Source organism: Aspergillus uvarum (genome assembly GCF_003184745.1).
Source record: "Aspergillus uvarum CBS 121591 unplaced genomic scaffold BO82scaffold_10, whole genome shotgun sequence".
Lineage (NCBI taxonomy): Eukaryota > Fungi > Ascomycota > Eurotiomycetes > Eurotiales > Aspergillaceae > Aspergillus > Aspergillus uvarum.
In genome coordinates this window covers 374,302-397,403 of record NW_020291307.1, presented here as the reverse complement: position 1 = coordinate 397,403, position 23,102 = coordinate 374,302, and the positions used below count along the sequence as shown (strand labels likewise).

General features: G+C 52.7%; 9 protein-coding genes across 9 annotated transcripts; 5 read left to right on the top strand and 4 right to left on the bottom strand.

Moving 5' to 3' along the window:
• The first annotated feature begins 456 nt into the window (after positions 1–456).
• On the top strand, positions 457–1,614 carry BO82DRAFT_381444 (NmrA/HSCARG family protein). Its single transcript, XM_025637856.1, has 2 exons — positions 457–815; positions 869–1,614. The coding sequence occupies exons 1-2, from the start codon at positions 564–566 to the stop codon at positions 1,511–1,513; spliced, it is 897 nt and encodes a 298-aa protein (XP_025494862.1). The 5' UTR covers positions 457–563; the 3' UTR covers positions 1,514–1,614.
• A 111-nt stretch (positions 1,615–1,725) lies between these two features.
• Positions 1,726–3,433, top strand: BO82DRAFT_9058 (uncharacterized protein). Its single transcript, XM_025641644.1, has 3 exons — positions 1,726–1,757; positions 1,872–2,869; positions 2,957–3,433. The coding sequence occupies exons 2-3, from the start codon at positions 2,002–2,004 to the stop codon at positions 3,112–3,114; spliced, it is 1,026 nt and encodes a 341-aa protein (XP_025494861.1). The 5' UTR covers positions 1,726–1,757; positions 1,872–2,001; the 3' UTR covers positions 3,115–3,433.
• BO82DRAFT_304150 (Pfs domain protein) lies at positions 3,226–7,437 on the top strand. Its single transcript, XM_025632173.1, has 4 exons — positions 3,226–3,433; positions 3,495–4,168; positions 4,227–4,886; positions 4,956–7,437. The coding sequence occupies exons 1-4, from the start codon at positions 3,240–3,242 to the stop codon at positions 7,298–7,300; spliced, it is 3,873 nt and encodes a 1,290-aa protein (XP_025494860.1). The 5' UTR covers positions 3,226–3,239; the 3' UTR covers positions 7,301–7,437.
• A 579-nt stretch (positions 7,438–8,016) lies between these two features.
• On the bottom strand, positions 8,017–9,208 carry BO82DRAFT_390027 (uncharacterized protein; the record flags this gene model as incomplete). Its single annotated transcript, XM_025638493.1, has 3 exons — positions 8,017–8,718; positions 8,889–9,018; positions 9,147–9,208. The coding sequence occupies 3 exons, from the start codon at positions 9,206–9,208 to the stop codon at positions 8,017–8,019; spliced, it is 894 nt and encodes a 297-aa protein (XP_025494859.1).
• An 868-nt stretch (positions 9,209–10,076) lies between these two features.
• Positions 10,077–12,219, bottom strand: BO82DRAFT_351835 (P-loop containing nucleoside triphosphate hydrolase protein). Its single transcript, XM_025634528.1, has one exon. It carries the CDS (start codon positions 12,166–12,168, stop codon positions 10,333–10,335), a length of 1,836 nt encoding a protein of 611 aa, XP_025494858.1. The 5' UTR covers positions 12,169–12,219; the 3' UTR covers positions 10,077–10,332.
• A 1,386-nt stretch (positions 12,220–13,605) lies between these two features.
• BO82DRAFT_399487 (uncharacterized protein) lies at positions 13,606–14,445 on the bottom strand (the record flags this gene model as incomplete). The annotated part of the gene is made up of 2 exons (XM_025639116.1): positions 13,606–13,734; positions 13,969–14,445. The coding sequence occupies 2 exons, from the start codon at positions 14,443–14,445 to the stop codon at positions 13,606–13,608; spliced, it is 606 nt and encodes a 201-aa protein (XP_025494857.1).
• A 2,375-nt stretch (positions 14,446–16,820) lies between these two features.
• On the top strand, positions 16,821–18,034 carry BO82DRAFT_362399 (uncharacterized protein; the record flags this gene model as incomplete). Its single annotated transcript, XM_025636854.1, has 3 exons — positions 16,821–16,927; positions 17,038–17,730; positions 17,836–18,034. 3 exons carry the CDS (start codon positions 16,821–16,823, stop codon positions 18,032–18,034), a joined length of 999 nt encoding a protein of 332 aa, XP_025494856.1.
• A 228-nt stretch (positions 18,035–18,262) lies between these two features.
• On the bottom strand, positions 18,263–18,842 carry BO82DRAFT_399485 (uncharacterized protein; the record flags this gene model as incomplete). The annotated part of the gene is made up of 3 exons (XM_025639115.1): positions 18,263–18,471; positions 18,528–18,607; positions 18,676–18,842. 3 exons carry the CDS (start codon positions 18,840–18,842, stop codon positions 18,263–18,265), a joined length of 456 nt encoding a protein of 151 aa, XP_025494855.1.
• A 3,626-nt stretch (positions 18,843–22,468) lies between these two features.
• Positions 22,469–23,066, top strand: BO82DRAFT_399484 (uncharacterized protein; the record flags this gene model as incomplete). Its single annotated transcript, XM_025639114.1, has 2 exons — positions 22,469–22,569; positions 22,925–23,066. 2 exons carry the CDS (start codon positions 22,469–22,471, stop codon positions 23,064–23,066), a joined length of 243 nt encoding a protein of 80 aa, XP_025494854.1.
• Positions 23,067–23,102: the final 36 nt, after the last annotated feature.

Genomic DNA, 23,102 nt, shown 5'->3' with positions numbered 1-23,102 from the left:
TTCTCAAGACCTTTTTAAACCAGAATTCGTCCTCACCCCCCACACAGGGGGAATATGCAAAAGAACGGTTGGTCATCGTGGTGAAATCAAGTCCGAATAACACCCATAAAGTTGCTTTCACAATATGATTTATCAATCTTGGCAGTGCTTCACCTGGATTCGGATTTAATCTCAGAGCCGAAGGGATACATAATGCTTTTTTGCCTCCGGTTTCGTAGCCAGAAAAGGGGTTACCACATAGCGTTCTAACCACAGAACTTTCCAGCCCATCTACCGCATCTCTGAAATTTTAGCTCCTGATTTGTCTGGGTCAAATGTTCTTTGCGAGAACGCTACCGTGGAAATTTGGTGGTTTGTCAGCTCGGGGTTGAAAGCGAGGCCGAGAACGCTGCAAAACGGCAAGTCGCTGTGTAATCGACTCAATGATCCGCAAACTTTGTCTGCAATAGAGTTTCACTCGAGATAAAAGCAAGGTATAAGTTGAATGTAAAAATGCGAGACAGAATTTGTTCCTCATCCATCCTTTATCCCAACTTGTCAATTGAACTGAGCAAACAACAAACATGAACGCAGTCCTCATCACCGGCGCGACCGGCAAACAGGGTGGTTCAGTGATCCGCAATCTCCTGGCCAAAAATGCCCCCTTCGATATTCTCGCCGTCACGCGAAATGCACAGTCTCCCTCTGCCCAAAAGCTCGCACAACAGTCACCCAGGATCAAACTGGTCGAAGGCAACCTGGATGATCCGGCAGCGCTATTCCGGTCCGCCAAGACTGGCAGCTCCGCTCCGATTTGGGGGGTGTACAGTGTCCAGGTACGTCGATGACAGGCACACAGATATCGCGATGTTGACCCCCAGGATCACAGGCCGCTGATCCACGCAATGATAACGAGCGCCGGCAAGGTCTGGCCCTAGTCGACGAATCCATCAAACAAGGCGTGAAGTTCTTCGTCTACAGCTCCGTCGACCGTGGCGGCGATGCCTCCATCAACAACCCCACCAAAGTCCCGCACTTTGTCTACAAGCATGAAATCGAAAAGCATTTGATCACGAAATCAGAAGGAACCGACATGCAGTGGACGATCTTACGGCCCACGGCCTTTTTCGAGAACTTGACGCCTGATTACTTTGGCCGGGTCTTTGCGACCGCGTGGCAGATGTCGCTGAAGGGCAAGCCGCTGCAGTTGATCGCCACCAGTGACATCGGCTTCTTTGCCGCTCAAGCATTTCTACATCCTGAACAATCGCAAGGGCAGGCTTTCTCCCTGGCAGGGGATGAGTTGACGTACGAACAGATGGCAACAATCTTCAAGCAGAAGACTGGGCAAGACGTACCGACCACCTTCCGGATTCCGGTCAAGTTGATGATGATGGCCGTCAAGGAACTTGGAGTGATGTTTAGATGGTTCTATGATGAGGGTTATGGGGCTGATATTGAAGCCTTGAGGAAGCTCAATCCGGATCTGAAAAACTTTGGCACGTGGTTGGAGACGGAAAGTGGATTCAGATAGTTTGGCGTGGATATGGTGGGATGGAATTTATACGCTAGGATCACAACGCGCTACATATGGAGTTACACCCAATGCTAATAGATTAATGTGTGGAGTCAATGATACTGTTTGTGAAGTCAGCTGACAGACCATCTCAAAGGGGACTAGCACCTGCATGAACATAAGTACGACCAAGAAGTCGCTAGCCTCACTCCCCACTCACCCTCGCCCATCTTCAGCATCCTCGCAATCTCTTTCAACAAATGTCTCCTATTCTTCCCTCTCATCCACTACAGGTTCTCGCACCGTCGAGTCAATATCCTGTGAGTCGAGTTTCGCAGAGATCACATAGCTAACACCGAAATTGGAGTATGGACAGACACTATGAAGACGCCGATGATCCTCCGCAATGGCCCCCTCGGCACCCCGATCCTCAGGGGCGAGCAACGCAGATACGAACTGTCACACGGTCCGAATCTTCCTTCCCTCAGTCGCCAAGGCGTATCCACATGAACGGTGGACCTGATTGGTCAGATAAATCTGCCCTAGATATTAGCTGTGGGCTACCGCTACCCGCACAGCCCGTAGTCAGAGTACGCACGGACGAAAAAGATCCACTGCCCGTCCGTCAACCTGAACCCTATTCTTTGATCAGTCACGTTCGGTTTCACTTGCAGTCACGGCCGCCGGGAGCACTGGGGAGAGAATACAATGCACCGTACACGTATATTCGCTCAGACGACGATCAGCCTGTAGTAGGCATGACGAGTCTGGCGGACATCGCGCGCTGGCGACGGCGATTCCCTCGATTGGAGATGCTCATTGAGTCTCTGAATGGGCCTTGTCGGTACGAGATACTTCACTTCCATGCCGTCCTTCAGATTCCAACAGAAGACGTGCCCCAAGGATCTAATATGGAAACTCTCTTTGAGCTACGCCGGCGAATGAAGAGCATCCGCGAATTCAATGCGGACCAATGGGTGTGTCACAACTTCGTCTATCGAGATGGGATTCTGATCAAAAAAAATATTTCAACGTGTTCTCCTGATCCAGTCTTCTCTGTGGTGGCAATTCCTTTTGACACGAGCTGGTTAGGGGGTGAGGTATTGTTTTCTCACCCGGATCCCGAGACGGAAGAACTCACTCGAAAGATCACGATGGTCCAAGAGATTTGCATTGCCCGCGATCACAAGAAGCCCCCCGGGACAGCCAATCAGCAATTAAACTCGGATAGTGGGGAGAGACCAGTTGTGATTGCTCTTTGGAGCTTTGAGCAAGCCTCCCCAGGCTGTCCTGGGTCGTTACATGGGAATCATGTTAATGTTCCGGACTACTTGTTGACATCTGCATTCTCGAGGCCTGAGACCGCAGTAAAACGTATGAGCTCTTTGCCTGGTAAATATGACATGGAGCCTACTCCTTTCTGTTTGTCGTTTGCTGATCTCTGAATTGAGAACGAGCTAGAACCCCAGATGGCGCGACTGCGACGACTGACAAATGTAAAGATTCTGCCGTGCTATCGCAGGAGAGGATCAAAGGAGCACAAGCCACTGGGCTGGAATCTTGCACAGGTCACACAGTCTCCGATCATGACCTCATTCTACATCAAAGGCATGAAGTAGAAGTGGCAGTATCCACACGGAATAATATAGCTTGGGATAAGACCGAGTCACTGGAGGGCGGTAATACCAGTGACGAAAGCGACAAGGAAAGCATCCACTCCAAGTGCTCTAGCGACGGTGATGAGATGCACGCATTTATGCATGGGCTAGCTAGCGACCTCTCCAAGGTTGTGGATATATACGACCTGAATTACGAAGTCATTCAGGATATCGTCGAAGCGCTCCCTGAGCTGCTGAGGGCTTTTGCGCTGAGTCTAGGCCAAGCGTCCACCAATCAAAGCCAGCGTGATATCATGGTTTTGATTCACCAACATCGACGGTTAGTCTTCGCGAAGGAGGTGTAATCTACTTGCGGCTGACCTTTAGTGCCGCGTCCTCAGAAAGATTGCGTCAATGTTTGAGCAAGCTCTCCTCGCGCGCGGTAATGAATTTATGAGACAGCAATCAGATAAAGCGATGTCTGTGGACGATAAACCATGGTTTTGGGGGCAAAGAAACGACGGAGCGTCACAATGCATGACCCTCCCTCATCGCGAAATCGTGGATTTCCACAAAGGCTGCATGAGGCAGACTGAAACCACCACGTCTCGTACAAACTCAGCCGCTCAGAACAATGAGTCTGAGACTCGCAGCAATTATTCGCAACTGCAGAACTACCGGTCCTTAACCCACAGCAGTCCTGCTTATCCACTCCTGCTGGAAAGGATTCAACGTGAACGTATAATCGCTCTGCCTGAACCAAGTTCGGGAGCCGGGATCCGCGAAAAGATTATTGGAGCTCTGCCTAAGACTCCACGTATCAGTAGAAAAGCTCCGAGTCAGACGTTCAATGTTGCACTAAAAACGAACTGGGACCCAATCCTGTTCATCGAGGAGCAGCGGTATGAAGAGGCAGCAGATTACGCATTTGAAAGAATCATTACAACCACGGGCTGCCTCTCATCAGTACAAGCCTTGACCATCAGGGACTATATGGACCAAACCTGGCCATTTACTGGCTGGGACGTGCTGTGCCTGGTAAAGACAGTTGTAATTGGAGGGGTCAAGAAATCTGGTAGCTTTCATCATTGCCGTTTGACCATATGGATTGCTGACATTTGTCTTTGTGGTAGTGATCCTTGCGGATGGTACTCGAGTCTCTTGTGCGCGAAGTACATTTTCAAGTGAAAGGTCCTCGCGCCCAATGCTCTTCGAGATTTGTGGAACAGAACCCGCCATTGCAGAGATTAGCGAGCAGGTGGCATGGATGGCTTCTGCGTTGCGGACTTCTCCTTCACAAGGGACAGTCACATATAGCAAGCCCATTATTCATGTCACCAGGCCGCAGCACAACGATCACAGTTCACAATCGGCTTTTCTTATTGAGCTCACAGTTGAGCTCACGAAGCATATGAAGAGCGGGAAGGGCATCAACGGGGAGTGCTGGCACGGAATGATGGCAAGCCCAGTGGTAGTGGAAGGTTTCCCAATACGTCGGCGACCACCGCACATGTTCGAGGGCCTCGAAATACCGCTGGGAATGCTGGCTCAGCTGGTTGACACGACTCGAGCATCTGAGTTTGATGAAAAGACACTCTTGAAGGGATTCACCAGCATGGCGATTGCGACTAGCTATTCCCAGAATATTGTCTTATGGCATTTCATTCAGGAATACGGGCGCCGAATGTCTCATTTACGCAGTGAAGAGTGGCCAGGTCTCTCCGTCGCAGTCCAAGACCTGAAGGCCGCTCGGCATGTAGTAGGTTGGTGTCCAGAAATAAAGCTATTCGCAGGTTTGTATACTAATTTCCTGGCTATGACTACGAGAGTTCTGACGGTTGACACTGACACTCTGGCTCTAGGTCAACGAGGTGCGAGCTATAGCATTGGCCATACAGGATTACCACGCACTACTGAGGAGACAGAGCTGTTCAGTACCTCCACGCTCTCTGCAGGTCCAATTCTTGCAGACGGCATACGGCCTGTTATGGGTCAAAGAGACATCAGGGCACCACGTTCGTCATTCATCAAGAAGATGAAATGGCTCTTCCAAAAATACGTTGTTCTATGGGATGAAATGGATCAAAGAGGATGGCTGGTCAACGGAGCTAGCGCTCTGCTACATCTTGTTCGAGCATCGATGTATGAAGACCGCCGTGAGGGTGCACTTGAGCCTACTCGGCGTTTGCATGAGGACCAGTTACACGAAGCCAAACAACCATATCAATGGGACTCGGCGTTCCAACTCTTAGTACATCCGATCAATCGCAAGATAAACATCTCCGGCAGCGGAGAGGATCCGATTACCTTTCAAAACCGTGCTGAAAACTATTTTACCTTACTGGAACAGGCAATAGACATTCGGCTTAGAGCTACCAATCGGCACAACCCGGCTGGCATACAGCCTCGCTCGTTGCTGGACGGGTGGGATATCCGGGACCTCATTAGGGAGAACGATCGTATTCACCTACGGCACACAGTCCTACCATATGAAGGCCGATCCTGGGTGGACCTGACTCGATCAATCTATGCAGTCACACTATTTGGTCGGGGCTTCGGTGACATTATACAACCTGCGAATTGGTCACAACCATTTGCAAGATGGGACACTGTCCCAACCGGCAGGTTCTATCTCACCGCTAGCGCTCGTGATATTAAAAGTATAGCGGAACTGAACGGTAATCCAGACTCGAATCCTGTAAGATTGACCCGTGACCTTCTTTGGTGCTCGACGAAGGCCAGCAACACGCAGCATTCGCATGACGTCAGAGGGAGACTCAAGAGCACGGAGCATGTCGACATGCTTGTACCTGTGGCGATGTCGAACGAGGCTCAAGATATGACCGTGGCCCCTGATTGGGACGTAGGAGCTATGGTCTTTGGGTTTAACCCGGACGATGCATGGTATTGGGGCGACTACGGATATCCGACTCGGTCCAGGCCTGTCGTTCCGGAACTCGTGGGACCAAATCACTCCAAAGGCAGCCCCGTTGATAGTCAAAGTTCATCGAGCCATACTGGCGCAACCCGCTCTTCAGGATACGTGGGGTCCCAGACAATGGAGCAAGTGTTCTTCAACATGCGGAATTCGGCAGCTAGCCAGTCGAAACACGCTCTCCATGAGCTGTCCAGAAGAAAGCCGGCAATCGCTCACTACACCGTTGGAATTATTTGCGCCTTACAACATGAGCTGATGGCAGTCCGTGTTCTTTTCGACGAGGTCTTCGAGCCCGTCACGGTGACAGCCGGGGACCCCAACCAATACGTCCTGGGCCGTATAGCAGAACACAACGTGGTCGGCGTCTGCCTACAGCACGGCTCAGATAGCACCTACTCGGCGCTGACCAGTGTCAATTACATGAAGCGCAGCTTTCCCAGGATACGCTTTTGTCTCTTGGTCGGCATGGGCGCAGGAACACCCTTCGACGCGCACGACATCCGGCTAGGCGATGTCGTCGTCAGCGACCCCCGCAGCACGTACTCGGGAGTCCTACCTTATGATATCGCCCAGACGCCCGAAAGAGGGCCTTTCAGGCTGAACGGATCCCTCCTCCCGCCGCCCATCGGCCTTACGGAAGCAATCAGCGCCCTCGAATCGAACCCGGAGCCTGCCATCGCCTCCGTCGATCGCTACCTTCGCCAGATCGAGCTCCTGAAAATCCAATACCAACACCCCAACCCCGAACCCGACCGCCTCTTCCTCGGCTTTTACCCCCACGCCCTCCCCAGTGACACCGACTGTCACCGCTGCTGGCCGATGTTCGAGCTCCCCCGCCCGCCCCGCCCCACCCTCCAGCCCCGCATCCACTACGGCCTCGTCGCCTCCAGCACCGCGATCCCGCCCGCGGGCTACCACCGCGATATCCTCACCAAGGCGCATGGAATCCTGTGTTTCGAGACGGAAGCCGTTGGCATCATCGATTTCTTTCCGTGTGTGCTGATCCGCGGGATCTGCGACTACGGCGACTCGCATCGGAACAACCGGTGGCAGAACTATGCGGCCGCGACGGCGGCGGCGTACGCAAAGGTGTTGTTAGCCAGTGTCAGGGGTGTTGATGTATATGGATATGGACATGAGTATCCGTCTAGGGACGGGTTCGAGATTGGTGGCAGGGACCTGGTGGAGCGGAAGAGGCGGCGGGATTCGCCTGATTCCGGGGCGGGGGTGGGCTCCTCGAAGCGTCCCGGTATGCTCTATGGGGTCTGATTTTTTTTCCCGGGTTATGCCGTAGGAGCTTTTGTGTTTTTTATCTTTTTCCTTTTGTATGTTAGGATCTATATAAGTCTGGTTACATAGTTGCGAGTCCCTTTCGGATATTGGAATAATGATGATACTTTGGTGCCTTACGTCGCTATCCTAACCCTAATGTCAACTCAGCCTGCTCTCATATCCCTTATATAACCAACATGAGGCGAATAATTCTCTGTATAGGGGTTGTTGGACATAATAAAGGGGGTGAAATAGTGGTATCCCTTACAATCGAAAGGAAAGCGCCAGATCACGTGATCGGGTTACCCAGGTACTATTTGTACCCCAGTGCTGACAGCATAAATACGCAGAAGGTGTTGAAGTTGCATGCTCGCGTCTGCCCCGCGACGTTCGGTATTCTAGTCTATTCCAGGTGTAGTCGTCGGAGATGTTATCTGCATAATGCGATGTGTGAATATTAAGCGGGTACTGCATGGCAACAGGGCAGACGAACCCCCGTCTTGACTCTCACTCTGGTCAGCACGAGGGACCGACCACCACAGATCACCAGTCTGCAGAAAGCGCATTGTACTGTACATTTGAGTTGAATAAGATATAAGTATTTTCCCCAAATTGCCCGATTGAAGGCTAGGCGTTGGATCTAGGATCTATTCATGAGAGCCGAAAGACTCCAAGCCTCTGACGCTATCTTAGGAGCCTGGGTAGAGGGTAAGTTACATCTTCACCACCCCCTCCACTTCCTCCGCCTCGCGCGCCGCTGGCCCTCCAGCCATCCCGCGCCGCGCCCGCACCCTGGCCCGCATTCCCACCACAAACACTGCCCACCCAACGACCCACCACGAGAACAGAATGGACAGGGACTGATGCAGCGCAGGCCGATTGCACCCGTCTGTCCAGATGTATAGCAGGATCTGGGACAGCTCGTAGGCAGGGAGGGCGTTGCCCCAGCGATACAAGCCGGACGAGAGATCGAAGGGGCCGATGGAGCTGGACACATTCAGGATAATCCAGGTGAGCATGACGAAGGACATGAACTTGGGGGGCACAACGACGGTGGTCGCGTCCAGCCACAGGCAATTCACGTGCATGACGAGCCAGAGGGCCATCCAGGTGCGGCCGCAGGCGTTGCCGTCGCTGGTGGTCCAGTCCTCGCGGAAGGCCCAGATGTAGCCGGGCATGGCGAGGGCGCCGAGGAAGGTGTAGCACAGCGAGAGGCACGCCCGGAAGAGGGTGTGGCGGGTCACGGACAAGGTGGAGGTGAAGGCGGCAAACTCGGTGGAGATGCCGTTCACGGCCATGGTGAAGAACTGCATCAGAATGGGCATCATCATGCTGACGGTGTTGTAGAAGAAGCCCGGACCCTGGTTGGTGGGCTTGATGTCGATCGCTGATGCTGCGATTGGGGCGAGCAGGGTCTGCGCGATGGATAGATCCGAGATCAACCCGGTGCGTCAACACTCAGTCATCGCAGATCCCTAGAGACCTCTGGAGTTCTTCGGTCACCTACGCCGATACAATCCAATGCCAGTCAGTCAAAATTCCAGCAACATTGTCCTCGCGTGACGTATATGTGTTGACAACGCACGACCGGAGTATACACAAGATTCCCATCCGAGTCCCAGGCCTGCAGGTTGTCAAAGTTGCAGCCCCAGTCGCGCAGGATCCGGGTGGCGTTCGGCGCCACGTGAATGGCGGCGCCAACCTCGTTCAGGAAACTCGATTGTTCCAACACCTAGGTATACCGTAAACCAATAATCAGTATTCTGAGCTTTGAGACATAAACAGAAGCAAGCAGTTGTGGCCGAGCACAGCGCACCTCAACATCATGACCCGCACGATTCACAGAGCAATGGCGGCCCCGAGGCCCGCGAGCTCGGCCCCGACGACCACGACTTTGAGAGGCATGCTTCTGATGATTTCTTCGGGCTTAGAGACAAGACAAACGTAGGATATCTGTTGCAACGAGGTCCAAGAACCAGCCCACCGATCTCCCCTCTTTTAAAGAATGGCGAACAGGGATGCGCCTCCCACTCGGCTTCACCACCCGGCCGTTTCTCCACGCCCAGCCGATGACGCGCGGCGGTCGTGCAGTGGCAGTAGACTGGAGCTCGTCGACCGGCTGTAGTCCATCCTAGTGTGGGAAGTTTGGGTGCAGGTCAGCATGATCGCTCCGTCCGCATCGGTTTGCTCGCAATATCCATAGGGGCTGCAATTCGCAAACAATTCATCGACGCGTGAATCTCCAGTACGAGGATAGATGCACAATAAACCCCCGGGAGTGTCCGTATCATTCACGGTGGGAGGGAATGAGTGGATACCGCAAGCCACACCCATACACCACATTCTCACTCAATCCCCTGTACAAATCTGTACAAGGTAGTCAAGAAACCTTTCCCGTGAGTCTGCGGGCAGGACTCAGGTGCGAGTAAGTAGTAGAGCGGCCGTGCAAAGACATAGCCAGGGACTGCATCTTGATATCAGGAGTGTTTCTACCGAAGCTTAAACCAAGGTAGATCACCGAGAGATTCGATCTAAGCTTATCGTGGGTTCGGATCCTGGATCCTTCGGGATGGATGGGTACCTGAGTCAGATGCCAGAGTGACGTAGTCCGAGGCTGGGAGGCTTGTGGCAGCCTGACGGAACAGGCTTACTACGCTGCCTGGTTGCACGCATCGTAGCCCGCCTATATCACCTGACTTCACGTCTCCCATTCAATCATACAGTTGGTAACGTGAGTACAGCCTGACAAATAAAATTTAATTGCGAAAACACGGTAAGAAGTATAGAGGGTATTCCCGAGAAAAGCATTCGACCTTGAACGGCCCTGATAGATCGTGATGTGAGAACCGAATGAATTCGAGCTCACGAACCAATCTCCTGCATTAAAAGCATCAAACCCTAGTCAATGAAATTGCAAATCTATGAATCTATAAGTACACATTCGTAGGGAATCACTCAACTCTAGACGCGAAAAGAAGCCCGGTAATGCCAAACAGAAGGTGAGAAGGTAAGGGAGGACGGAGGAACGTTTAGTACCGCCTGCTCCACGGTCCCCCGCGCTTGGGCTTGGAGGAGGGCTTTTCCACGCCGCTGGGCTCGGGGCTCAGCACGTCGCGCGGGGCGCTCTTCTTCGCGCCGTTGTGAGTGGGCTGCTTGCCCGTGAGCGACAGCTTGGGGTCGGCGGCAGTGAGTCTCAGGCCGGGGATGTCGCCGGTCAGACCCATTTTGCGGGCGACCGACTTCTGGAGCTGGGGTTGCTCGGGGCACTGGAAGGCCTCGATGGCGAGCTCGTTGGCCAGCCGGACGAGGCCGGGCTTGTCGAGTTGCATCTGCTTGAGCAGGCGGCCGCCGCCGGCCAACCAGCCGAGGTAGGAGGAGTAGGCACGTTGCTTAGTGACCTCGTCGACATCGGCGGCCATGACCTGGTTGACGACATCCCTGGAGCGGTTGGGATCGGCGGCAGCGGCGAGGATCTCTGCGCTGTCGGGGTGCGGTTGGATGGGGAACTTGCCGGCGTTGACCTTAAGGAAGAAGCTCTCGCGCTCGGTCAGCAGCATCACGGCGCGGCCGTCGTTGCCGGCACGCGCTGTGCGGCCCACGCGGTGCACGTACTGATCCGGGTTGGCGGGCAGGCCGACCTGCACCACCAGGTCGACGTTGGGGAAGTCCAGGCCGCGGCCGACCACATCGCTGGCAAACATGACACCGGAGGTGGTCTCCCGGAACAGGTTGGTCGCCCGCGAGCGCGCCGGCTGCGTCAGCCGCGAGTGCATCTCAAACGTCGTGGTCTGGCCCTCCAGCAGCTTCCCGAACGCCATGTTCATCAGCGCGACCAAGTTTGAGGTGGCGCCGAACACGATCACCTTCTTCGACTTCTTGCCCTTCATCTCCTCCTTCAGGAGCGCGTGCAAGGCCGTGTAAATCTGCTCGACGCCGGGCACGACCACCGAATACTGCGGCACGCGCTCGTGGGTGGCGGACTCGTTCGGGTCGAGCGTCGAGATGTGGTGGTATCCGTCGCGCAACACCACGTCGACCACGTCCTTAACCTTGGGCGGCACTGTGGCGCTGAAGCACATGCCCTGCCACCCGGCCTCCTTCTTGGCGGGGAGCTTTCTCAGAATCTGCCGTACATCCCGCAGGAAGCCGGCCTCGAGCATGGTGTCGGCCTCGTCGAGAATGACGGTCTGGATATTCTTGAACTTGCGGACGCACTCCTCATCATTCAGGTAGTCCATCAGACGGCCCGGGGTGGCGACGAGGACCTTGGGGTCGCCGGCCATGAACTTGTTGAACGCGGTGGCCTTAGCCGTGCCGCCGACGGCAATGTGGCATTCAATCTTACGCGGGCGAGGCAACTGGGAGGTGAGCCCGTCGCACGTCTTGGCGATCTGCAGCGCCAATTCGCGCGTAGGGGTGATAATGAGGACGGCGACCTGGTCCTTGGGGACGGAGGTGTCACCGTGCACGAGCCGGTGCAGGGCCGGCAGCAGGAAGGCGACCGTCTTGCCGGTACCAGTCTTAGCTTGGACCAGGCAGTCGCCGCGCCAGCCGTCGGGCTGCAGCTGGGTCATTACGCGGTGCTGCACGGGAGTCATATGGTTGAAGCCCAACTTCGTGATGGCCTTGAAGAGCAAAGGGTCTAATCTGTTAGACACCGAGGCGTAGGTGACCCCGCTATCATCAGCAGTGCCAGCGATGGCTTCCATGGCGCGTGAAGTAGTGAAGTTCTGGACCCGCGGAAATAATGGGTGGACAGCGACGGTGGGTTTGACTGCGACACGAGAATTCCACAATCGTGCAGTGGGGACAGAAGGAGAGATCTTGATGGCTGTGACTTGGGATAGAAGACGACGACTTGTCATAATGGAAGGGGGAGGGGAAGAGAGAAGGGAGGGAGGAGGGGGGGGATGGAGGGGTATTTAGGCAAGTGGTGTTTTGTTTACCACGAAAGGAAGTTTCAATGGTGGTGGTGGTGCAGCAGTAAATTATTATTGCGGGTTTGCTGGGCTGGCGATGCATTGGGTCTCGCCCGCTGAATTTTCCCCCAATGTGGAGAATGCGACCCATCGGCTGACTCAGCTGCCCGGAGACTAGCCAATCTGGGGATAGTGTACCCGCTCCAGGGCTCCCCCATCCGGGATCCTTTGTTCGCCGGTTGTTTCTCGAACAGCGGGAGAAACAGCCAAAGTTATTCTTAGTATAGCGTACCATTAGGCTCCCAAGTCACAAATTACCGGTGTAATATCGAAGGTTGAAAAAGTGACAAAGGAACTGGCTTAATTCCCTACAGAGAACTATCTATACTCTAGTCAATGTGGTACTTGTCGTACATTTTGTTTACGTAACTACCTGTTTATCACACCATATATATCATCGGGAGCTCGGCGCCAACGAACTACGCCTCGACGACTCTTCAATAACTACATTCACAATACGGACTTGGAGAAGGCTACGGTGTGCACGCTCAGGTGGGAGAACAACCGGTGACATTAACACATCACAGTCCCACCCCCGCAGTACACAAAGGCTCAACCCTCGCCCGAGTTGTCCATACAAGTCCATCTTTGGGACCAGGTGTTCAGAACAAAGGGAAGACCAAGGAGCCCTACAAATATCCACACCCCACTGGAGCTGGTCCACATGTCCTCCCAACCAGGTATCTAGTGATACCAAGAAAGTAACAAAGGAAAACACAAAGGCTCAACCCGCGCCGGAATTGTCCATACAAGTCCTTGTTGGACCAAGATAGTCAGAAGCAACAAAGGGAATGATCAAGGAGACCTACATTGACCCACACCCCCCTGTTGGATTGGCCAAACATGTCCTCCACAGCCGAACAAAGGAAAGACATAGGAAACACGTCCCCCCCAAAGTCCTCCGACACACGTACCAGCAACTGAAATTGACTTGACTCCAACGCTCCGAACCACGTTGGCAGTTGCTGGCACGAGACACCCCTGGAACCGCCGGCGATCTCAAACCTCCACTCGATTGCCCCTGTCGTATCGCACAATGTTGTCGCAAACCGAACCGCCGTCGAACCGCCGATAACCGTTGCCAAGATCGTCGTTTGCTGCTGTCATTCATCGAAATGCTGTCGCAAACCGAACACCCCTCGAACCGCCGATGACCGTTGCCCGAAGAACACGTGGTTGTCTGTCTCATGCTGCTGCCCAACAGACACGAAGCCGCAACAGCCCCAAACGCATTTCCAGGTCGTCCACCTCTGTCGTCCTTCGGTGATGCCGGCCGCTAGACATTCCGACGAACCGTAAACAAATTGGGTCGAACTCGGGCGTTTATCTCTGTCGTCCGTCCGTGATGCCGGCCGCTAGACACTCGTTGGTAACCGTAAGCGAATCGAGATGGTGGTTTTTCGTCGTCTCTGTCGTTCTTCGGTGGTGCACGATGCCGTCCCGATGCCCGATCTGTGGCCTGATCAGCAGTAAAGAGAACCCAGCTTGGTTCTGGTACAACCAAGCCAGGCAGACAAGAGAAGAGAACGAATGGACGACCTAAAGGCCAACAAAAAAAAGGAAATGCAAAGCCCCAAAACGAGTGACTAAAGAAAACCAAAAGAGCGACACGAGAAGCCTTCAAAAACAGCCCCTTCCTCACTACCTACGGAACTGATCTCTCCATGGGAGGATCCACCGGCTGACAGTAAAGACTGTGGTGGTCTCATTGAATCTGACAATCTTCTTGGATTTGCCCTTACGAAACGCAGTCTGAGCTGCGTTTGATGCAAGGGTGGCCTCCAAGAGAGCCTCCGCCCGCTGAGCCCTGGCCTCGGCGGTATCCCGTCTCGCCCGAAGGTGGGTACGAGCATCACCTGGCCTAGAAGGAGTGGACGTGGCCCGAGGGCGCACAGAAGAGGGAGCGGATGTGCCTGTTGGGGACACATGAGAACGAGTGGACGTGACCCGAGGGCGCACAGAAGAAGAAGGCACCGATGAAGGAATGTTAAGGGTAGCCTCCAAGAGAGCTTGAGCCCGCTGAGCTCTGTCCTCGGCGGATGTGGCTCGAGGGCGCACCAAAGGAGTGGATGTGGCCCGAGGGCGCACAGAAGAAGGAGCGGACGTGCCTGATGGAGGCACACGAGAAGGAATAAACGGGGCCCGCCGGCTCACGGCTGCCATTCTGTCACGAGCGAGCTGAACACGTGCCGTGAAGGCATCTCGTCTCTCCCGAAGGCGAGTTCGAGCATCAGCTGGCTCAGAAGGAATGGATGTGGCCCGAGGGCGCACAGAAGAAGGAGCGGACGCACCCTGAAAGGTACAGGAGAAGGCTTCCCAGAAACAACAGAATGAATAAAAATCCTTACCTTGGACACAGCGGGCTGCAGTGGGGCGGACTGCATCCCGCGCAAAGAACGGACGCCTCGATAGGCAGGCAAAGGAGTGTGGTGTCGAAGTCTGACGGCGGATGGGCGAGGAGAGGGAGGATAGTAGGAGCGGAGGGAAGAAGAAAAGGAGGGGAACGAAGAAGGACACAGACGGCCCATCTGGTCGACTTTTCAAGAAAACGGGCAAAAGAAGGGAGGGAAGGTCGGCAAAAAGAGATGAGAGAAAATGAGGGGATCAAGAGCCGGAAATAGCAGGGGATCAAACCAAAGGTAAGACGTGTTAGCAGGTACTAGCAAGAAATCACCTTGCGGTAGAGAGGAGAAAAAGAGAAGGAGAGGAGGAATTGTGGGGTCGGAGAAGCGGGTTTTGTCAATTGAGACAATCGTGTTGAGGAAAGAGCTGTGTAGATTTGTAGATAGTGTATAGGAGGAACGAGGCAGGAGCCGACACCATTGTTAACCGCCGGATTCAGTCGACCATCTTGACTATGGGCCTTAGAAGCGCTGGTGAATCGAATCCATACAGTAGCAATTACTTGCACAAATAGCCTCGCTCACAGGAATAGCCTCAATCGCAGGAACGGCCTCGCTCGCGGAATACTTATGCGGTTACTCGCTCGGATGCCTTGGCCGAGGGCTGATCACGAGTCATTCGATGGCCAGAACCCCGTCATGATCTCGAAGGAGTGGGCTAGGGCTAAACAAGCTTGCAGCTTAATCGTCCTGCCAAGCCAGCCCGGTGTCTGCTATACAGAGCTATCTACGTGGCTGTGGCTGTCCGCCTCTTGTCAGCCAGCAGCGCCCCCGAGCCAACAAGCATTCATGTCAAGGACGAGGGACGATGAATGGATTCAGGTTACATCGGCTATCTGAGGAACTAGCTAAGAACCACAAATGGGCGGGGAGCGGCACCTGGCTGGCTCCTGAGGCTGCAGGGCCGCCAACTCTATAGTTCATACACTGTAATGTATACACGATAACGTATACAAAGGGCGCGGAAACATAGCCCAAACAAGTCCTGTTCTTGAGACAAGCTTCCAAACCAAGGATCCAAGATCAGCACAAACAAAATCTGCGGCGCTGGTTGCTGGCGCTGGAGGGGTCTGTGTTGTCGGTAACACAGCCAGTATTATTGGTGGTAGTGCCAGTGTCGCCGGTGATAGAGTGTGGATTCTACCGGTTGTTGGGATTGCCGGGGCCCTCGGGGGGCTTAGGGGTCGATTTCTCTATGCCAACATCGAGTGCAGCTTGTAGCTGCTCCTTTTCTTCCTTGAGAAGCTTAATCATATACTTCTGCTCTTTGATAAGCTCGCCCTGTTGCTTTAGGCGGAGCTTGATGACATCCAGACCCGCCTTCTCCACCTTATGGCGGTATTCATAGTATCCTCTCTCCTCCTGCATTCCTTTCTAATCAAGCTGGAGGGAGGGTTAGAGGTTTATATGAACCACTCTTGTGTTATGTCAGCACCTGTTTGTGAGGGGCCTTAGAAGAAGAAGAAACCATTCAACGACAGCCTGACGGGCACAGAACTCTGGCGAGAAATCACGAGGTCAAGACTGCTGCATAGATTATAGGATCCGGTTGATATTATTATCGCCTCGCTAGAATGGAAGACTATGGAGAATGCAGTCTTCAAGGCTTGACAGAGGAATTTGGCTCCCTTCGACGAAGTGAAGAAGACTGAGGGCGAAGGGGATGAGAAATGGGACAGAGACAATGGTAAGAATCGCGGATTTCAAACAGAGTGGACGTACGGCCGGTGCGGGAATGCTGAGGAACAGACGATAGATTACTGTATATTAATTGGATCGTCTAGCCGCAACGCCCCCATTACTATGACATGACAGCAACTTTATTGACCCGGGTATGTTGGAACTCTGAGCTGTCTATAGACCTAATTATATGAGTGCGTGACTCTTTTTTGAGGACGCTTTTCAATCGTGCTATTTCAATAAAGGTCCTTGTCAATGGGTGGGTTAAGTGAGTAGTGGAGATAAATCCCCGGCCTGAAGAGCTACAGTAGCCGGCAGGCCGCCTTGACATTGGCAAGGCAGGGGATGCTCCTCTTGTGATTGAGGCGAAGACAATGCCCTAAATCTACAGCAGGTCGATTTGAAAAATATAGGAAGGAGCCAAATTAGGCTGAGCGAGCTGTATCTCTTCCCATCATGGACGAGTTGGCTACCTTCCTTTTCAACCGTCACTTTAAGTTCCCTACGGGGGCGATTCTTTCACCTCTTGTTGAAGGTGCTCCCAGCGAAGATGCTATAGAAACGTGATACACGACTATCCCGACAGACACCGTCATTATGAGCTCTTCGGATGACAGAAACTTCCACAGACTAGACCCTTAAAATTATCCTTGACTTGAACAACATTTGAAAGTCCGTCTACGCAAGGCAAGTCCACACATAACAGTCCACAAGAAGTCACCCCATTTAACAGATCCACACAAACCAACTCCCCCACGACTACAAAAATGCCTCTCCTTCGCTCCCTCGCCACAAAGGCCGGAATCATCCGCACCCCATCTGACCGGGAGACCAAGCTCGAGCAAGGAGGGAAATGGCGCGAAGCCCAGAAGCTGCGCTTCAAGCACTTTACCAAATGCGCGCGCGAGGTTGACCAAGACAAACAAATTTACGACCTCATCCGCGCCGATCAGCGGATCCTGTTCCAGGTGCAGGCGCGCGCTGCGCAGCTGAAGACCGAAAAGGACGCTGCGTCTGGCCTGCAGCCTCAGCCGAAGTCTTCCTCCACCGCCCGACCCGCCAAAGTCGCACGGCTTGAGTCGAAACTCCTCGAATCGAAGGTGGTGCAGAGCGTGAGGTGGTCATCGAGCGACACCGCGCCGAAACAGCTCCAGAAGGAGTGTCTGGACGGAAGTTGCGAGGCGATCTGGGTGGCGGAGCATCACCGACACAACATGCTCTCGCAAGTGCCGGAGGGGCCGGCCAAACGCGCGTACTTGTCGCTGCATCAGCAGTCGGGCTGGCACCTGTCGAAGTGGCAGCGAAGTGAATGCGCGGCGGTTGGGGGATGCTGTGCGCGGGATTGTGGCTGTTGTACGAGGTCCAGGTACGGCCCTTTACCCTTGACCTACAGACATGCACGGTTGTCCGGAGCTCGATCGGTGATTTGTGGAAGTAAAAGTGACGTGCTGTACTAACCCCTAAGGCTCAGATGTCCTGACCTTCCGACACTCTACCACGGTCATTGTCTCTCATACTGTCCATGTTGTGCCAAGGCCCGAGGCTTCACCATCACACCAGATAGTATTGACGATGATAAGATGCTACCGGAAATCAAATTGTATGATTGGTGTCATGGAAACCATGACTACGTGTCTCGTGTGATGAATGCGCATATCTGGGGACTGTAACTTTTGATGAAAATGCTTGCCTGGAATTGCTTCTTTGCTTCACCGTACATGGCAGTCAGAAAACACTCACATAACTGGATTCATCACTCATCCACGCTCTGACATTATGTAATTTATACACGATAAGTTATACAAAACGAGGACATAAAACACAGCTGGACCAAAAGTCCCAAAAAAGCCGCTAGAAAAACCCCCCAAAAGAGCCTTCCCCCCAAAAAGCGATGGTCGTCAGGGCGGCGAAGCCGCCGACGTCTTTCGAGCATTTTTGTAATACTCAAGTTCATCTTTCAAGAGTTTTATAAACTCCGCCTGTTCTTTAATCACCTCGCCCTGAGTCTTGTTGCGATTCTCTAGGGCGTCCAAATAATCTTTTTCCTTCTCAGCCTTCTTCTCAAGTCGGGCTTTAGCAACGCTATCCAAGGCGTTTAAGTCCTGGACTAGACTGACTGTTAGCTATCTTCTATTCTGATTAGACGCCTTGTTAGAGCTATACCGGGGAGATTGAGCATCTTCCTCGCTCTATATAAATCCTCGACATCGAGGTTCTTCAATTCCATATTTGGGATAGAGTTTCTGTATAAGTCTCACTGATTAGATGTGCATCTACATAGACATAGTTCAAGGAGAGGAACATAGCATACTTTCTATCGGTTCTGGCGCGGAACCAATGATACAGATGCATGAACAAACCTGCAATAAGCGCGCTGGCGATGCCGCACCCAGCCCCTACACCCACAACGCGCGATGTTGGGTGCCAGTTGGCTTCGTTAACGCAGCTGATACCTGCGGCGAGAGCGGTGCCGTTCATTATGTGATGTGGGAGGTCTCGTTAGTTTATATGGATTTGAACGATGAAAAAGATGACATTCGACGCGTTTATTTACAGAAAAAAAGACTACAAGCTACATTGGCTGACAATATCGACGCGTTTATTTACAGAAAAAAAGACTACAAGCTACATTGGCTGACAATATCGACGCGTCCAGCGACATTACGCCAAAATAGAGAAGGTGCAGGCCTCAACATTTTCTCCACTACTTTCAACGTTGTTGCTTTGATTTCAGCATGCATCGTCGCGTTCATATTTGAGAAGGAGCGCCAGCGGAGCATAAGGCGGCGCCGCCGGCTTTGAGGCGGGGTTGGGAATGGCGGCAGTGGGGTGCCAAGGACGAGGAGGCGTCGCGCAGAGGGCCTCATCGTGAAGTGCGAAGGGTGGAGTGAGATGGTCAAAGGGTCAAGGATGTTGAGAACAATTGCTTCGATAAGATCTCGCAGCACTTGACACTGTAAATGAAAGCCGCTCTGTTGTACTCCGTATGTCTCGTGAGATCTTGTGTGACCGCAGGTAGTGTGGCGCGCGATAGGGCGGCGCAGGACATTCAGTTGGATCACGTGGTTGAGGTTAGTAAGCGAGTCTAAGTATACACGTTATGATGGAATTAGCGAGGACGAGGGGGGGGGAAAGAGGTTGAAGGCTGCAGGATGAAGATATCGACCCATAAGCTGATTTCCCAGCATGTCCCAGTGCCAATGCTGTGAAAAAGCTCGATAATGAATTGCTTGAAACAAGGAGATTGAGAAGGTGTATATAATGAGTACTAGGTATATTTGTAGGTTCGTTGTCGACAAATCGAACCGAGGAAACTACTGTACTCGGCCGGGATTGTTGGAGTAATACGCAGCGTCACAAACTTCGGAGAACTCTTTGGCTGAAGGGAAACGGATCTCCGTATCGTCTTCCTACATAATCTTGAGCATAGAAAACCGAGAGCGGCGGATTCAGAGCGTACACGAAATACTCCTGTATTCAGTCCATCAGCACCTGTACGTTTATCAGGATAATCAGAGGAGGACTAACTATTTAACACCAAACGGGCCCGGAGAAAGCTCCGGCAAGTTATTGATACTGGGGGTCGGGTGATCGGACACGATTGATATAAGTATCGAAGACGGGTGAATGCCGCAGACATTTTAGTCTTCTCGGTTCATGCCGATGTGGTCTGTGGCCACTTTGGTGAAGTCAACAAGAAATGAGCAGGTGAGCAGATGAAGGGGTGAGGGGGTGAGGAGGTGAGAGCTGGAGAGCAGGCGCTGTGACCAAGATGGAGGAGACAGAGGCAATGGCGAGAATCTAAGATTGTGAACACAGAGGCTACAAGGCAGGTGCGTGGCAGAGAACACCCGACAACATAGAAAAAACTTTGCAGATATATATATCCATTTTTGGCTTGCCGAGCAGCCGCAGCAATCCCAGTACCATAACATCAACTTTATTGACCTGTGTATCTTGCATCTATAAGCTGCTTGTAGGTGTAATGGACATCAGTGTGTGACTTGTATGGAAGATCCTTTTAATTATGATATTTGTCCTTGTCGATGGGTAGGTCAAGTAAGTATTGCAGATAAACCCCCGGCCCGAAGAGCTTCTGCCGGCGGTCGACCTGCAGGCGCAGACCGCCTCGATATTGGCAAGGCAGGGTATGCTCAACTTGATCGTAAGGGAACTGGGCCAAAAGTCCACTTGTGATCGAGGAAGCAGCATGTCATGTGGTTGGGGCGAGACAAGATCACAGCAGGTCGAGGTGATAATTATAGGAAGGAGTCAAACTAGGCCGAACCCGTGTCTCTTTCCATCATGGACGAGCTTGCTACCGCCCTTTCCAATTGTCGACTATATGCTCCCTACAGGTGCAAGAGGGACTGACGCATGTGTGGCGAATCAATTTTCTTTTAGCTCTTCTTGAAGGTCCTCCCGGCGAAGATGCAATGGAAACGTGATGCACTTCTAATTCCGACCAACACCGTCATCATGAGCTCTTCAAATGACCATATACTCGCCCAGAGCGTCGAAACCTTCCTGCTATCAACGATCTTCAGATTAAGCCTACGCCAAACAAACCCACACAACCAGCAATGCCACTCCTTCGATCCCTAGCAGCAAAGGCTGGAATGCTACGTACTCCATTAGACCGAGAGAATAAACTGGAGCGTGAGGGTCGCTGGCTCGAGGCCCAGAAACTGCGCTTCAAGCAGTTTGAGAAATGCGCTCGCAATTATAAGCATTTGTTGCACATCCACGAGCTCATCAGGGCGGATCAGCGAATATTATTTCAAGTGTTGGCTCGCGCAGCTTTGCAGATTGAAGACGATTCCCCTCCCATGGAACATCAGCCAAGGCTCCCATCTGCCCCCTTGTCCCCTGCGACGCCAAACAAAGTCGCGTCACTAGAGTCCGAGCTGCTGGATCAATCAACAGAACGAATCTCGCGGTCATCCAAGGATACTACGCCAAGGCAAGTCCCTAATCAGTGTCTGGACGGAAGTTGCGAAGCAATCTGGGTGGCGGAGCACTACCGATATGATATGCTTTCAAACCTCCCAGATGGTCCTGCCAAGCGAGCCTACTTATCCCTTCATAACCAGCCCGGCTGGCATCTTTCAGACTGGCAGCGAAGCGAATGTGCGGCTCGCAGCGGATGTTGCGCGCGGGAGTGTGGTTGTTGTACAAGATCCAGGTATGGGCATCCATTTTGAGTCACAGGGTTGCGATGGACCTCGTGTTATACTGATCCAGGTCCAGATGCTCCGATCTCGCGACATCATACTATGGCCATTGTCTCTCACGTTGCCCATGTTGTGCCAAGGCGCGAGGCTTCACCATCACACCGGATACTATTTACGAGGATAGAATGGTGCCTGAGTTTTCGGTGAGCCGATGGGAAGGGAAACAAGACGTTTATGAGTTTCACTTGATGAATGCGCATATCTGGGGGCTATAATCTTTTATCAAATTCTTGCGCGGAAGTGTCTCTTATCATTACGTGGCGATTGGACAAAAGAAGAAGACATTGGCAAACTCCAGCTAGCCCGTTTAATGAGAATGAGCTTGTATACTCGCAAGCAGTCGACCCCCTCTCTCTGTCCCCCTTTCACTAGGCCTAGCATTCTCCTCGTTGTCCAGAGGGTTTCCGGTTCAAGATCCCTCATCGCCATTGTAGAAATCGAGTGTCTACAATTTCTAATTGTTAGATTGTACATTTGAAGCAGAGACCGAGAATGACAGGATAAGGGATTTTCTATGAGGGCATAGGCATACTTCATTTCGAACCGGAATCGCCATATGTGGAAGAAGTGGATGGTGACATCTTCTACGAAGAGCATCTCCCAGTTCACCCAAGACCCACGCCGAAATCATTTCTCGGTTGATTGAATGTTCTTGTCGGTGACACAGGTAAGACCTGTTCCGGACACCGTGATGTTCATGGTGGCGATGGCAGTGGCTTTTTTGAGTAGATTCGATTTCAGTGTAAAAACCACATAAGCTTATATTTACACCCCCGCGCTTCTCGGATCCTTTGGTTAATCATTTCCCAAATCTCAAATTATCACTTAAATTCCCGAACGAAGAACCCCCTCTCTCCCGAGAACAAAACCATGGACTCCCAAATCATCCAGAATTACCAGGACGCCCTAGAAGAGATCAAGAAGCTGGACGCCCAGCGTACCAATTCCGAGAAAGAGAATAAAGCCGAGCAGTGCGGCCGTTGTACGAGGAAGTCCTGAAGAAGAGGAACCCCGATGTCCGACGTCCCGCCATGCTTTTCACCTTTGACCCCCCCTCGCTTGCTCTCTGTTCGGGGGAGTCACTTTCACATGGTGCTGACATGCCCTCCCAGAATATCGTTTACTCTTTGGATACTATCCAGGAATGGATCCAATATTTCTACATTGCTGTAAGCTTGCTCTCTAAGCCTCCTTCTCGCAGTCCATGGTTGCTGATCGGATAACCTCCCTCGAAGCACGCAGGACAAGGACGCGAACGGTAAGCCGCCTTGTCCCTCCGCCTAATCTCTGGTCATTGATCGATCCAAGCTGCTGACAGTCCTGCAGGAAATGTGTCCGCACAGTGTTAGTCGACGCCACCGGCGAGAAGAAAGAGAGTCTTGCCGACTTCTTCGAGTTCTGCGACAAGAATTCGGACGCCCGGATTTCCTTCTCGGGTGAGATATTATCACACATGCACCAAAACTAAGACCCTTAGCAAAAGCTAACTCTTGATTCAAATGGG

What these genes read in the sequence shown, in the direction of transcription:
- BO82DRAFT_381444 (XM_025637856.1), top strand. Translation starts at nt 564, where the DNA reads ATGAACGCAGTCCTCATCACCGGCGCGACCGGCAAACAGGGTGGTTCA. An exon ending in GGGGGGTGTACAGTGTCCAG is followed by an intron (nt 816 to 868) that starts GTACGTCGATGA and finishes CCAGGATCACAG; the next exon opens with GCCGCTGATCCACGCAATGA.
- BO82DRAFT_9058 (XM_025641644.1), top strand. Translation starts at nt 2,002, where the DNA reads ATGAACGGTGGACCTGATTGGTCAGATAAATCTGCCCTAGATATTAGC. An exon ending in GCCTGAGACCGCAGTAAAAC is followed by an intron (nt 2,870 to 2,956) that starts GTATGAGCTCTT and finishes AGAACGAGCTAG; the next exon opens with AACCCCAGATGGCGCGACTG.
- BO82DRAFT_304150 (XM_025632173.1), top strand. Translation starts at nt 3,240, where the DNA reads ATGCACGCATTTATGCATGGGCTAGCTAGCGACCTCTCCAAGGTTGTG. An exon ending in TTGATTCACCAACATCGACG is followed by an intron (nt 3,434 to 3,494) that starts GTTAGTCTTCGC and finishes CCGCGTCCTCAG; the next exon opens with AAAGATTGCGTCAATGTTTG. An exon ending in TGGAGGGGTCAAGAAATCTG is followed by an intron (nt 4,169 to 4,226) that starts GTAGCTTTCATC and finishes TCTTTGTGGTAG; the next exon opens with TGATCCTTGCGGATGGTACT.
- BO82DRAFT_351835 (XM_025634528.1), bottom strand. Translation starts at nt 12,168, where the DNA reads ATGACAAGTCGTCGTCTTCTATCCCAAGTCACAGCCATCAAGATCTCT.